Source organism: Lactuca virosa, chromosome 4 (genome assembly GCF_052849685.1).
Source record: "Lactuca virosa cultivar CGN04683 chromosome 4, Lactuca_virosa_CGN04683_v6, whole genome shotgun sequence".
Taxonomy (NCBI): Eukaryota; Viridiplantae; Streptophyta; class Magnoliopsida; order Asterales; family Asteraceae; genus Lactuca; species Lactuca virosa.
The window spans coordinates 209,149,967-209,164,087 of NC_136429.1; the positions used below are offsets into that span (position 1 = coordinate 209,149,967).

The window sequence follows — 14,121 nt, forward strand, 5'->3', positions numbered from 1 at the left end:
TACTTAGAATACATAAAAAATACTTAAATATATTTATTTACGTTTTTAATAATAATAATAATAATAATAATAATAATAATAATAATAATAATATTTTTTTTTTGGAACGACGGAAATTTATTAAAAACTAGCAAGGAGCTAGAAAAAGAATTACATCAAAATAGTAGCTGAAATAGGATTATGAAGCCAAGACGACCAACTAAGCTTGGCTTTTGTACACCTATTCGAAATCCAATGAAAAGACTTGAAAACAACATCATCAAAAATCAAAGATTTCCTGGGAATAGCCGCCCCAAAAATCGTAGTATTTCTGAAATTCCAAATGCACCAAAACGAAATTAAAATCACTGCATCAAAAGCTTTCCGTTGACCAATTCTCCAAGGACAAGACGCCGGCCAGTTGATAAGAGACTCCACAGTAATCTGAGAAGGAAGATTGGCACCCCACCAAACAGCAATACGAGACCATAAGATAATCAAATCAGGGCACTCTACAAAAAATATGATCAATAGTCTCCACCCTAGAAGAACAAATGGGACAAAGAATGAAATCAACCAAAATACCCCTATGAGATAAACGCTCTCTAGTAGGGATACTAAAAAGTCTAATCCTCCAAATAAGAATATTAATCTTAATTGGAACCCAATTATTCCAATGAGTAACAGGACCACCAGTGAAGAGCATAATACCATCCAAATATCTCCTAGCTGAAGAAACTAAATAAATATCCGAAGTATCAAGCACCCATCCCAATCTATCTGGAGCTGACTGGAGACGAAAATCCTGCAAAAGTAAAGTAAAACTATCCCATTGTTCCTGCTCCACACCTCCTCTAGGATTACGTCTGAAAGTATTAAACCCTAAACCCATAGATAACCTTTCACTAATAGAAACATGTCTATGCAAGTCTAGAAGATATACTCTAGGAAATATAGAAGACAGAGGCATATCACCCCTCCACACATCATGCCAAAAAGACGTAAGTATCCCATCTCCAACTCTAATAGGGCAAAGAGAATGAAGGTCAATATCTTTCTGTCTCAACTAGGAGAACATACGAATAACCCCAACCCAAGGTCCTGTCCCACTAGAAGGAGAAATCACATTCCTACAAGCACCATCCGACCCATAAATAGCTTTTATCACTCTAACCCACAAAAGATCAGGGCTCTAATAAAACCTCCACCACCAACGAAAAATCATAGCCCTATTAAAAGAGAAAAAACTTCCGATACCTAATCCTCCTTCATCCTTTGAAGATAAAACTCTATCCCACCTAATCCAATGCACCCGACGTTCGTCCCCATCTGCACCCCCAAAAAATCTCACCCTCAATCTCTCTAACTCCTTCGAGACTGAGAGGGGGTAAGGAAAATGGACATCATATAGCTCCCCAAAGAACCCAATACAGACTTCACCAGCATAATACGACCACCAATAGAAAGATTCTTAGCCTTCCAATTCGACAACTTTGACCGAAACTGATCAATGATGAAAGCCCAAGCATTAATCCGAGTCAAAATCTGGCCCACAGGAATACCAAGATGCACAAAGGGGAGGTTTGATGCTGCACAACCTATACTAGCTGCCACTTCAAGAACCTGGGAATATGGAACTCCCACACCTATCAATTTACTTTTTTACAAATTGATTTTCAGACCGGATGCCAAATAAAAACACCGAAGAATACGAATAAGTCGTTCTACAGTTTCAGGGTTTCAAGAAGAAACCACCATAACATCATCCGCATAAAGAAGATGTGAAATCTTAATTCCTGAAATATAAATACCCATAAACATATTCCCCATCCTAGCCCTCATAAAAGCAACGTGTAAACCTTCCATAGCGAGAATAAAGAGAAAGGGTGAAAGCGGATCACCTTGTCTCAAAACCCACTGCATTTGGAATTCATCAGTCGGGGAACCATTAACCAAAAATGAAGCCCTAGCAGTGGTTAATAATTCCTTAATCCACCCACACCACTTGGAACCAAATCCCATAATTGACATGATTTCCAGAAGATAATCCCATGATAAAGAATCATAGGATTTCTCAAAGTCCACCATAAAAAGCATCAAGGGATTTCTAGACTCCTTACACCAAGCGACGACTTCATTCAAGAGAAAAGGACCATCTAGAATTTGTCTACCTTTAATAAACGCGGATTGCTCAAGGCTAACAACACTATGAATAACCTCCACCAGACTATTAGCTAAGAGTTTACCAATAATTTTATATTGGCAACCGATAAGACTAATGGGTGTATAGTCTTTTGCAGTTTTCCGGTCTCTAATTTTTGGAATAATAGTGAAAAAAGAAGCATTGCACCCCTTTGGAATAGAAGAATGTATAAAGAAATGATTAACAAATGCCCCAACATCTTCTGCTACAAGATCCCAATAGCGTTTGAAAAACCCAAAACTAAAACCATCTGGGCTCGGAGCTTTTATGGAACCACAATCCCAAACTGCCCTTTTTATGGATCTGTCACGGGATGCCAAGATGGACACTCCTGAAATAAGGAATGATAATAATCATAGAACCCCTTCTTGACAGTGGCCGGGTTATCCACCCGCACTCCATCAATCATAAGACCTCGAATAGCTGTTTGTCTCCTTTTACGGTTAATAACCCCATGGAAAAAACTAGAATTTTCATCCCCTTCAATGCTCCATTGAACTTTAGCTTTCTGAGCAAGATCAATATGAATTAAGTGATCAAGCTCTGACATCTCCTTTAATAAGGAAACTCTCTGATCCCTCAAAATAGCTGACCCATCCTCCTCCATAAGACTGTTGTCTATAGATTCAAGCAAGAATTGCAGGTTGTTTCTTTTTGTAGCCATCGTATCACGGTTCTTAGAATTCCACTCCCTAAATTTAGATTTAAGAAATTGGAGTTTTTTCTTAAATCTAACCCAAGGATTAGACATATCTGCCCCTAACAGAGCATTAAGCCAAGACTCCCGAACAACATTGTCAAACCCATCCATATCAAACCACGAGTGGAAAATACAAAAAGGTGTAGGGCCATAGTCAACCCGGTGCTCCAACAGAAGAATGGGACGATGATCAGGGATATTCTTTTCCAATACAAGACCTGAAAGATGAGGGAAAGAATCCAATAACCCTTGTGTAACCAAAAATCTATCAAGTTTGCTGAATTTGGAGCCCCATTTCTCACTCCAGGTATAGTGAGGACCACCCATCAGAATATCCACAAGAGCAAGGGACTCAATAAAAGCATTGAAAACTCTAGCTGCGTGAGAATTAAAATTCGAACCCAATCTCTCTAAATCATACCGAACTTCATTAAAATCACCCATAACAATACATTCTCCCGAAAAATTTGAAACAAGGTTATAAATCTCTTCCCAAAGAAGTCTTTTATTGATTAAAGCTTGAGGGGCCTACACAACTATAAAAAGAACTTCTAGACCCGAACAAATCCAAAACGCCTGAATAGCCACATACCAATCGTGAATCGAAACCCATGTATGGGAAAAAGAATCTAGATCCCATATGGCAATAATACCACCAGAAGCTCCACAAGATGGAGAAAAAGCGTGCATAAAAGAAGAATTACCCCACAATGATCTAACCGTACCCAAATCAACACAATCCATTTTAGATTCCTGAATTGCCAAAAAATTAACTTTATACCGAATACATAGTGTTCGGATCCAACTCCTCTTATCAACGGATCCCGCCCCTTGAATATTTATTGAGAGACAATTCATTTAGGAAATTTCCCCACAATGTGCCCCTTTAAGATTTTTGTAACACGATCCAAACAACCATCCATATTGTATCCCAATGTTTCTCCCATTTCAATAGTTTTTTGTAATTCAATTAAAAAAGAATTATTTTAATTAATACCCTCCGAGACACTTTGATTATCCCCCAAAACAGAAAAACACTTGTTAGAAAAACCCGGTGGATGAGAAAGATCTTCTTCAGTAAAATTGATACCCGATACCCGTCCATAACCTCCAGAAAAACCTAGAATATTACTTTGAACCCAATCATTATTAGGAGCAACTTCATTGTTAACAAACTTATTAGACCCTGAATTTTGAATTGTATTGCAAATGTTATCAAGAGGAGTATCTAAAGCTAAACGAGCCGCTGTGACAGCATCATCAGGTGTCACTGAAGTGGGTAGAATTATTGTTGTCAAATCTTTGGTAGCTAAATCTGCTATCGCTGGAGCTGTAGTACTTGGGGTAGGATGGATACAGCCATCAGGTGGCGAAATAGAAGGGCAGAAAGGAGCTGGGGCAGAGCCTATATCAGGAGAGGGATTTGGCATCGATTCTTTTCCTATAACTAAAGGAGAATTCCGCTTTTGCCCCTGAGACTTGGGCACATTAACTAATTTTTTATACAAGTTATGTTCATTATCAATTTTTTCCAAAACATCATAAATTCCAAAGGGGTCCTCTGAAGCCTCTTCATTGCCAACTATGGAATCATTACTACCCTCTTCTTCAGAATGATCAAAAGCCTCGACACCTCGTTGATGATTATTATTAGAATCCCACATGAAAGAAGGATTCTAGCCAGGCGCTTCTTTAATACGAATAGGGAACACTTCACCATCAACCGTAACTTTGATGACTTCAGATATAATATCTAGAGACGAAGTAAGAATACAAACACGTGATTTGTACACATCTTCACCAATATTATCATCCAAATGGACAATTGATCCCCACTTAGCCAAAATTTGTCTAAAAGCAGTTTTACTCCAAGCACGTAAGGGCACACTTTCAACATCAACCCATACAATACGATCATCAGGTACACAATTTTTGTTCCATTTTCTTTTTTCAGAAATCCAATGATTAACAGTATCACACTCCAAAAAATTCTTACAAGCACCTATGGACTTAAACTCAAACATTACCCAAAGACCACCCACGTATCGAATATGGAGGTTCTAAAAGCCTTCATCATGACACAACATACCCAAATTAGGTAAAGTACTAAAATCTCTAGCCTTAGCCAAACATGCTACCTTTTTATTGTCAATAAGAAAATCCCCTGAATCAAGAGCAATTATTGATTCTAGTTGTTTTGATTGTGAAGTCTGACAATGTTTTTCTCTAACCACATCTGCATATGAATCAGGTAAGTTAACACGTTTGTTAACCTTAAGGGAAAAATTATGATGAAGGGTATCTTGTTTGGGAACACGAGGAACTGCAGCAAACAATTTATGGTATCCAAACCAAACATCACACAGATTCTTGATCATATGGTCCACGTTAACCTTGCCCGAAAAACTAACAAATCCAAATCGTTTCCCCATACGTGAGTTCTTGTTTGAAATAAAAACATTACAGACTTTTCCAAACTGAGAGCACATACGCCATAAGTCTGAGTGGATGATGTAATCTGGAAAATTCGTTATGTAAAAAGACTGACAATCAAATCTGGTAGATGAGCGATTGTTCTTGGATTGAAGCATGTCATTATACTTATTCCCTACGTGCATTCTATCTTTCTTCCAACCCTCTCCATGCAACGAAGATGAATTATTGAAGGCCATTGTGGAGCGATCTAACCAGATGCAACACCCTGCCGGCGTTTGCACCTGCCGGAGAAGAAAGGCTGCACTGATCAATTCTAGAGAATTCCGAAATCGCCGGAGGGTTAATTTCACAAATGGGTAGGAAGGAAAGCAGAATAATAATAATAAAATGGTTGTTGTATTAGAAGCTTCAGGAATTAATGCATAAAATTTTTGAGTGGAATGAGATGGATTTGGCACATGTTCAAACCCATCCACTCCATTTTCTTAAAAAGTCTTTGTTTTTTAGTAAAGATGTTCGAATCTAGGCATAAAAGATTTGAGTGGAGAGGAAAAGACATAAAGTGTATGTAGTTCAATTGGTTAAGGTGAAGGAATAAGAGAGAGGAGACCCAGGTTCAAGTCCCATGCCCTCCATTTCCCTTAAAACTTCAAAGTTTTTTAGTAAAGAGGCTTATGCTGACGTGACATGGCCATGTCAGCTGCCACATCAAAAAAGTGTCCAACTTGGCATGCCACATAGGTTGATGACCGGCTTGATAGGTAAAATGGGACTAACTTAATAAATTCCCCGGTTTTCTGGGCTATTTTATTCAAAAAAAAAAAAGAAATTTATGACTTTTTTAAAACTTTTCCCAAAATATTAGGACTTTAAGATATCCCTAATATATATATATATATATATATATATATATATATATATATATATATATATATATATATATATATATATATATATATCAGGGTCCGTTCTGAGGATTCAAATGTCCAGGACGAGATGGATAAAAAAGGCCCTTAGGCCTTAACGTGTAACAAATTAACTTACATAAACTAATATTTTTATTAAAATGACGATAAACTTTATAGCAATAAACAAAACAAAATCATAGTATTTTGATGAGTAATTACATATCGTAACAGCTAACCGACGATCCTTGAAGCTCTCCTAGCATTCTTGATTGCAAATTGGTTGATCATCTTCATAGTCTATACTCTCTAAGATTTCGTTCTCGATAGATATCATTTCCAAACCGCTAAGTCTTTCTTGTGTCATTGTGGAGCGTAAGTAAGATGTCACAAACTTCAATTTTGAAAAACTCCTTTCTGCAGATTCAACCGTTACTGGAATAGTTAACAATATTCTATATGCAATGCTTGCATTTGGGAAATAATCAAGTTCTTTCAAAAACTTCAAAACATCTATAGGGTTGCTAAACTCATTGGTTTCCAATGTTTCAAACAATTTCAACTCCGTATAAAGTTCATCGGCATCAATATCCGATCTTTCTTCAAACTTGAGTGCTTTTTCAAGACGATGACAATACGACTTAAGATCTTTATCTTCAATTCCCCTCAAATTATGTGGAAATAAAAAACCAAATACTCTGTCATACTCTTTGAATTGTTCAAATCTTGTCTCAAGAGAAGAAATAGCTTGATCAATAATGAATAAGAAATAATTGACTCTAAAGTTCTCTTCAGGTGTAAATGAAACTTCTTCGCTAGTTGAACTCTCATCAAACCTTCTTTTCCTTTAAATCAAACGCTTTTGTGGAAATATTGGATCAATACCCATTTCAATAGCAATCTCCTTAGCTTCAACAATCGCTTTTGAAAAACCAGTTTCTCTATAATTCTTGAAGTACCCAATCAATTTGTTTATTTCTGTAATAGCATTATCAAGATGCATATCCTTTGATTGTAACTTCTTACTCACAATATTCACATGGTTTAGTACTTCATACCAAATAACAGTTGATACCAAAAATTCAAAGTCACCAAGTTCTTTTTCTGCTAGTGAAGTTGCTTCACTTGCAATTGCAGCATCATTATCGTTTTCTCCAACTTGAAGTAAAGCTTCCCGTACATCCACAAGTTGAAGTTTAATAGCCTTTACACTCTCAACCCGACTTTCCCAACGAGTTTGACACAATGAATTAAGACTCCAAGCTTTAACATTATCTTTCAAAATTTCCCACCTCTTAGTAGAATTTGCAAAGATAGTATAAATGCGTTGGATGAATCCAAAAAAGTTCTTTCCTTTAACACACTTGTTAGCCATATCACATAATGTTAGATTAAGAGAATGGCAACCACAAGGAGTGTAAAATGCTCTAGGATTTATATCTAAAAATCTCTTTTGCACCCCTTGGTGTTTTCCTTTCATGTTTGCTCCATTATCATAGCCTTGACCACACATATCATCAATTTCAAGACCAAGAGACTTTAACTCCTCAAGTATAATATCAAATAGTCATTTTCCAGAGGTATCATCAACATTCAAAAAACCTAAAAAGGACTCCTCGACAGTAACAGAATTATATGATAACGTTAAATACCTCACTATTATAGTCATCTGTTCCTGGTGACTTGAATCGGGAGTACAATCAAGTATGATTGAGTAGTACTTTGCTTCCTTTATCTTCTTGATATGTTCTTTTTTAATTTCTTGAGCTAGCAAAGATATTAGTTCGTTTTGGATTAAGTGCCCAAGATAATGCACATGAAGCCCATCACTTGTGATCCGCCGCACATGCTCTTTGATAACCGGGTCAAACTCTTCCAACATTTCAATGACACCCAAAAAATTTCCGTTACCTATTAAATAAAATTAACAAATAAGAAGTGAAATCAGTCATAATAATTAACAAAAAGGTATTTTTTGGAATTAGAACAAAAAAATTACAATTTATAGTTACCTTTTTTGATACAACTTTTCATTGGATCCACGAAATGCTAAATTATGTTTAGCAAGAAATTTCACTACTGCAATGATTCTCAAAAGGACTTGTTTCCAGTAATCTCTTTCTTTCTTGAATTGCTCGTATTGAACTTTATCAATTGTTTCATTTAAGTTCAGTCTTTTACGCATATCAAACTACTTATTCCTATTTGTAAGATGATCCAATGAAATTTCGTGTTCTTTAACCCTAGTGGTGACATGGTGCCAATCTGCATAACCATCACCATCCAATTTACCTTTTGAAATCCCTTTTCTAAACACTTTACAACAGAAACAAAATACTTTGTCTAGCTCTTTTGAATATACTAGTCATTCTCTATCACACTTCTCCAAATTTGGTAAAGTTCTTGTATATAAAGCTGCAGAAAACCGTCTACCAAATTTATCGTAGGGACCATACATAATACTATTATCTCTTTTAGGGCCTTTCTGGACCAAAAGTTTAATCTACTCGGAATTAAGTTTTTCCCACCTTCTTGGATCATATATATCAACAAGCTCTTTAACGGGCTCTTGCTCTTCTGCCTCTTCTACTTCTATATGCTCTTGCTCTTCAACATGCTCTTCAACATGCTCTCCAATGTGCTCTTCAACATGCTCTTCAATGTGCTCTTCAATATGTTCTTCAACATGTTCTTCAATAGGTTGTCTATGGATAAACTTATCTAGAGCACCGGCGTCAGCCTTTTTCTTTTCTTCATCTAGTTTTCTTTTTTTACGTTTTTGACTACCGGATGGTTGTTTAGACTTCATATCTACAATTTTACAAACAATAAACATAATTTGATAAACAATTATACAATAAACAATTCATTGATTTCATTTATACAATAAACAATTATAAAATAAACATAATCTCATAATTTAATTTCTGATTCTAATAATCTATTTCAAAATCATTCATTGATTTCATTTAACATTGTGAATCATTCAATCAGATTTCAATATGATAATATGACATAATGACAATATGTCATAGTGATAAACAAATAAACAATTAAAAATTCATGAATCACATTCAAGAATCTGAAAATTAAACAGTTTATCTAAACAATTACACAAGAATTTGAAAAATTGATAATACATTCAAGTATTCAACTGATTCAAGTATGCAATTGAATTGAGAATTATAATTTACAAACTCAAAATCCTTAATTCCTTATTCCTCATTCCTTAATTTCTCATTATCTATTACATTAGCAGGACCAAGAATCAAGAATGAAGAATCATTGTCATTGATAAATTGATTACATGAATAGGAATACAGGATAAATCATGAATGGATAATTGTCTAATACTCTAATTGTCTAACACTCTAATCGTGATTGACCCTCACCTAGAAACTGATGTATCGATATTCAATGGAGGATGATTGTTGATTATTGCATGCTGTGTGCCTATGTCGATGTCGCTAACCTGATGGGCGATGGTTGATGCACTGCCCCTTTCGTTTCCCTGCCCAGATTCGGTGATTCCACGATTGCTGCAATGGACTTTTTTTTAAGGGGAACGACTTAACGAGCAAGATGAATCGATGATGAATTGAACAATGATCGATCGCTTGCTGCTGTCTTCGCTAATTCGCTTTAAGTTTCACGCCTGATTTCCAATTCTGAAATTCTGATGGTGTTGGATTGCTTGGGCCTGACAAATTGACTGATATACTATAAAAAAAAATTTGGGCCCCTTAAAATTTTGGGCCCTGTTCCATTGCCCGTATGACACCTGCTCTAAACCGGGCCTGATATATATATATATATATATATATATATATATATATATATATATATATATATATATATATATATATATATATATATATATATATATATATATATATATATATATATATAACAAAACCGTTTTTAATATAATAAATAATACATGGTGGTTTTGGCTGATAGGAGAATAAAATGATAAATGTGATTAGTGGAAAATATTTTATAATTTTCATGGCCACATGCCGTCCACTTTTGTCGTCGGGAAATTAAAACATAATATCGGAAAATCCTCTGAAAGCTAACGGAAGAAACACGTAGTGTCCGCCAGCCAACAATTGGCTTCTCACGTGGTGGAACTACGGCGGAGCAAGTCACCGGCCTCACACTTTTAGAGTAGGAGTAGCTATCAAGGCACGCATCAAGCCGCCCCCACTCAGATTTTGAGGAGGGGCCTTAATTCTTAAAAATGTGAATAAAAGACCGGGAATTCGTTAAGAAACCAACTTTTTGTTTGACTTTGGCCGGTGATGGCTTTAAGCTACCAACCATTGTTGATTAATTTTCTCGCTTAGAATTGATTATTCTTTATACATTTTGTACAAATTTACATAGTAAATTACACGAATGGTCCCTATGGTTTGGGTTAATTTGTATGTTGGCCCTAAACTTAATTTTTTGACTCAGAAAGTCCGTACAGTTTGTTTTCATTGCGCGCTTGGTCATTGTTTTACATAAAAAGACTTTTACCATTGATTTTTAATTTATTTAAATAAAATGGAGTGGGTAAGTTAATGTAAGGTGAGGTGGAAGTGGGGTTGGGGTGTGTTTATTTAAATAAATTAAAAAATCAAGCGCAAAATAGGTTTTTCAGGTAAAATAATGACCAAACGCGCAACAAAAACAAACAAGTAGGGACATTCCGAATTAAAAAAATAAATTAAGAACCAAAATTACAAATTACCTCAAACCATAGGGACCATTCGTGTAATTTACTCAAATTTACTTGTAAAAGATACAAAATCTTAAATTTCTCAAGTTTCATTAACATATTTGTTTGCGAAAATATCTCTCTCTCTCTCTCTCTATATATATATATATATATATATATATATATATATATATATATATATATATATATATATATATATATATATATATATATATATATATATGGAAAAGTTCAATAGAGAACCATTATTAATGAAGGAACCAAGGAACCAATCCAAAGCGTCGGATTTTAAAGCGATCAACGGCAAAAGGAAGGATTGTAATTTTAAATGTACCGGATTATAACAAAACTCACTTCTTTTTTTTTCATTTAAAATTTTTTTTAGGCCAAGTTGTTTATCGAAAAAAAAAACCGAATATACCGTTGTTCACGATTTTTCGTCCTCTTTCCATAGAGATCCATGATGATATATAAAAAACGAACTTTTTTTTTTCCGAAAAAAACCCACTTAATTTTCTTAGTTTTTTCAATATTTAAGTTTATTTTTATCAAAAAAAAAACTAATTATACCAAAAATATTAATTTTTTGTACTCTATTAATAAACATCAACACCGACTAAAAAAAAAAAAAAACCTCGAACTGTACAGATTCACACTGTGAATCTAAACTGTAAATATTTCAATTTTTAACATTCACAATATAAAAAATCTCGAACAGTTCAGATTCACATTGTGAATCTGAATTACTATTATACACACTGTGAATCTGAGAAGGTTCAAAAAAAAAAAAAAAAACCTCGATCAGTGTAGATTCACACTGTGAATCTAAACTGTAAATATTTCAAATTTTAACATTCACAATGTGAAAAAGGTCCGATCAGTTTAGATTCACATTGTGAATCTAACTTCTTATTATGCATACTGTGAATCTAAGGAGGTTCATAATGTGAATCTGAATAGGTTTACAATGTGAATCTAAACTGAAATTAAGTTTTTTTTTTTTTTTTTTTTTTTTTTTTTAGCTTCAATATGAATCTATGTTAAAAAAGTACAAAAAATATGAACTTTGATATATTTATTTTCTTGGATTTTCTGACTCGCCCCCGGCTACGTGTCCTTTGGACCCTTCGCCCGCCCGCCTGAATGAGGTTTTCATGGATTATATGAGGAAGTTTTTACTGGTTTTTTCCTCTCAAGGCCGGTCTTTCAACCACCTCCTTTAAAAATCACCTGACATTCGGTTTTTTTGTAAAGGGTGGATTTTTTGGTATAATCCGGTGTGTGTGCGTCAAATGTAAAAGTGTACATCTATTTCTTTGGCCGTTGATCGTTATGATTTCCAACGCTCACGATTGGTTCCTTGGTTCCTTGGTTAATTATGGTTCTCTATTGAACCTCACCCTATATATATATATATATATATATATATATATATATATATATATATATATATATATATATATATGTTTAGGTTCTATGGAAAACCAAAAACCCTAAAAATCATAAAAATGCATAAAAAATTACTTAGAGATCACAAAACTTTTTTTGAATTTTTTTTATAAAAAATCGCAGCTTTTTATTAAAATTCGCTGAAAAAAAAAATAAAAAATCAATTTTTTTTATAAAAAAAATTTTTTTTTTTTAATTTTTTTTCAGCGAATTTCTTTAAAAACTTTCGATTTTTTTAAAAAAATGTCAAAAAAAAGTTTTCTGATCTCTATGTATTTTTTTTATGCATTTTTATTATTTTTAGGGTTTTTTTGTTTTCCAAATAAAATTTCCATATATATATATATATATATATATATATATATATATATATATATATATATATATATATATATATATATATATATATATATATATATATATAGGCTTATGTGTTCCGCTCATCTATTATGTGTTACAATGAACCAATAAGAATTTAGTAAAATTAAATTATTATTAAACTAATAGAGATAAATATTAAATTATATCCATGTATATTAAATAATATCCATAATTATAATTCTTTTTCATGGAAACTAATTAAATTCGCCATTAATGTCAGCAATAATATCATTTAAGAATGAATTCGTATCTAGGTCTTTATGTATGAGTTCGCGTTTTGTTTTAGAACTCACTCACTAAAAAAAAGTCGTCTGAAACGTGGAGAACGAGTGTATTCTAGCAAAATAAGAGTTTAATCTAGCAAAAATGATAGTGTATATCAGCAGAATGAGAGTGTATTCTAGTGAGTGGGTTTTACATGACTGGGTCCAGCAAAATGACACACTCTCGTTCTCCATGTTTGAGGCGACTTTGTTGTATTTTAAGTGACGTGGTCCTAAAACAAAACACGAATGCATACATAAAACCTAGATGCGAATTCATTCTAAAAGAATATTATTGTTGACATTAATGACAAACTTAATTAGTTTCTATAAAAAAATTATAATTATGGTCATCCTTTATTATATATATATATATATATATATATATATATATATATATATATATATGATTAAATAATAATTTAATTTTTACTAAATTCTTATTGGTTCATTTTAGCACACAATACATGTGAGGAGACACATGAACATATATATATATATATATATATATATATATATATATATATATATATATATATATATATATATATATATATAGATATATATATATATATATATATATATATATATATAGGTGCGATCCACATGAAACCAAAATAAGTCATAGAACCATAGAACCACCTACAAAAATCAAAATCTATTAATTCTATTTAATTACTATCTAAAATATTAAATTATTAAAATACACATTTATGGTCATTAAAATAGTAGGAGATCAAATTCCAACAGTGGTTTTATTCATGATTTTGTAGGAACATGTATAATTTTGTATAATGTCACACCCCCGAACTAGGATGGCGGAAACGTCCGGGGACGGATGACGTCATTGTATAGTATCATAACAATTGTATATAATTGAAACATAGCAACCCAAACGGCATACATTAAGAATACAAACTTACACAGTTTACATATTGTACGTGTTCATAAGTTACACAAAAGTGACAAAAAGTAAAATTCTATAGGGCTGTATCACTTGATCTCGAAACAGAGTTGATTACCTGTTACTGGTTCCCTGAGAATACAAGTTATTTTGAAAAACGTTAATTATAAAGTTG

The 14,121-nt window shown here is 33.3% G+C and overlaps 3 protein-coding genes across 3 annotated transcripts; all 3 read right to left on the minus strand.

Annotated features, from left to right (window-relative positions):
• Positions 1-4,558: 4,558 nt before the first annotated feature.
• On the minus strand, positions 4,559-5,554 carry LOC145105544 (uncharacterized). Its single transcript, XM_079042628.1, has 2 exons — positions 4,972-5,554; positions 4,559-4,884 (listed from the first exon to the last, which is right to left on the minus strand). The coding sequence occupies exons 1-2, from the start codon at positions 5,552-5,554 to the stop codon at positions 4,559-4,561; spliced, it is 909 nt and encodes a 302-aa protein (XP_078898754.1).
• A 928-nt stretch (positions 5,555-6,482) lies between these two features.
• On the minus strand, positions 6,483-7,598 carry LOC145105545 (uncharacterized). Its single transcript, XM_079042629.1, has 2 exons — positions 7,082-7,598; positions 6,483-6,970 (listed from the first exon to the last, which is right to left on the minus strand). The coding sequence occupies exons 1-2, from the start codon at positions 7,596-7,598 to the stop codon at positions 6,483-6,485; spliced, it is 1,005 nt and encodes a 334-aa protein (XP_078898755.1).
• A 192-nt stretch (positions 7,599-7,790) lies between these two features.
• Positions 7,791-8,408, minus strand: LOC145105546 (uncharacterized). Its single transcript, XM_079042631.1, has 2 exons — positions 8,267-8,408; positions 7,791-8,134 (listed from the first exon to the last, which is right to left on the minus strand). The coding sequence occupies exons 1-2, from the start codon at positions 8,406-8,408 to the stop codon at positions 7,791-7,793; spliced, it is 486 nt and encodes a 161-aa protein (XP_078898757.1).
• Positions 8,409-14,121: the final 5,713 nt, after the last annotated feature.

Coding starts and splice junctions, on each gene's coding strand:
- LOC145105544 (XM_079042628.1), bottom strand. CDS start 5,554: ATGGCCTTCAATAATTCATCTTCGTTGCATGGAGAGGGTTGGAAGAAA. Junction 4,885..4,971: donor TAGTACTTTACCTAATTTGG/GTATGTTGTGTC, acceptor TTAAGTCCATAG/GTGCTTGTAAGAATTTTTTG.
- LOC145105545 (XM_079042629.1), bottom strand. CDS start 7,598: ATGGCTAACAAGTGTGTTAAAGGAAAGAACTTTTTTGGATTCATCCAA. Junction 6,971..7,081: donor TCCAATATTTCCACAAAAGC/GTTTGATTTAAA, acceptor TTATTGATCAAG/CTATTTCTTCTCTTGAGACA.
- LOC145105546 (XM_079042631.1), bottom strand. CDS start 8,408: ATGCGTAAAAGACTGAACTTAAATGAAACAATTGATAAAGTTCAATAC. Junction 8,135..8,266: donor TAAACATAATTTAGCATTTC/GTGGATCCAATG, acceptor TTTATTTAATAG/GTAACGGAAATTTTTTGGGT.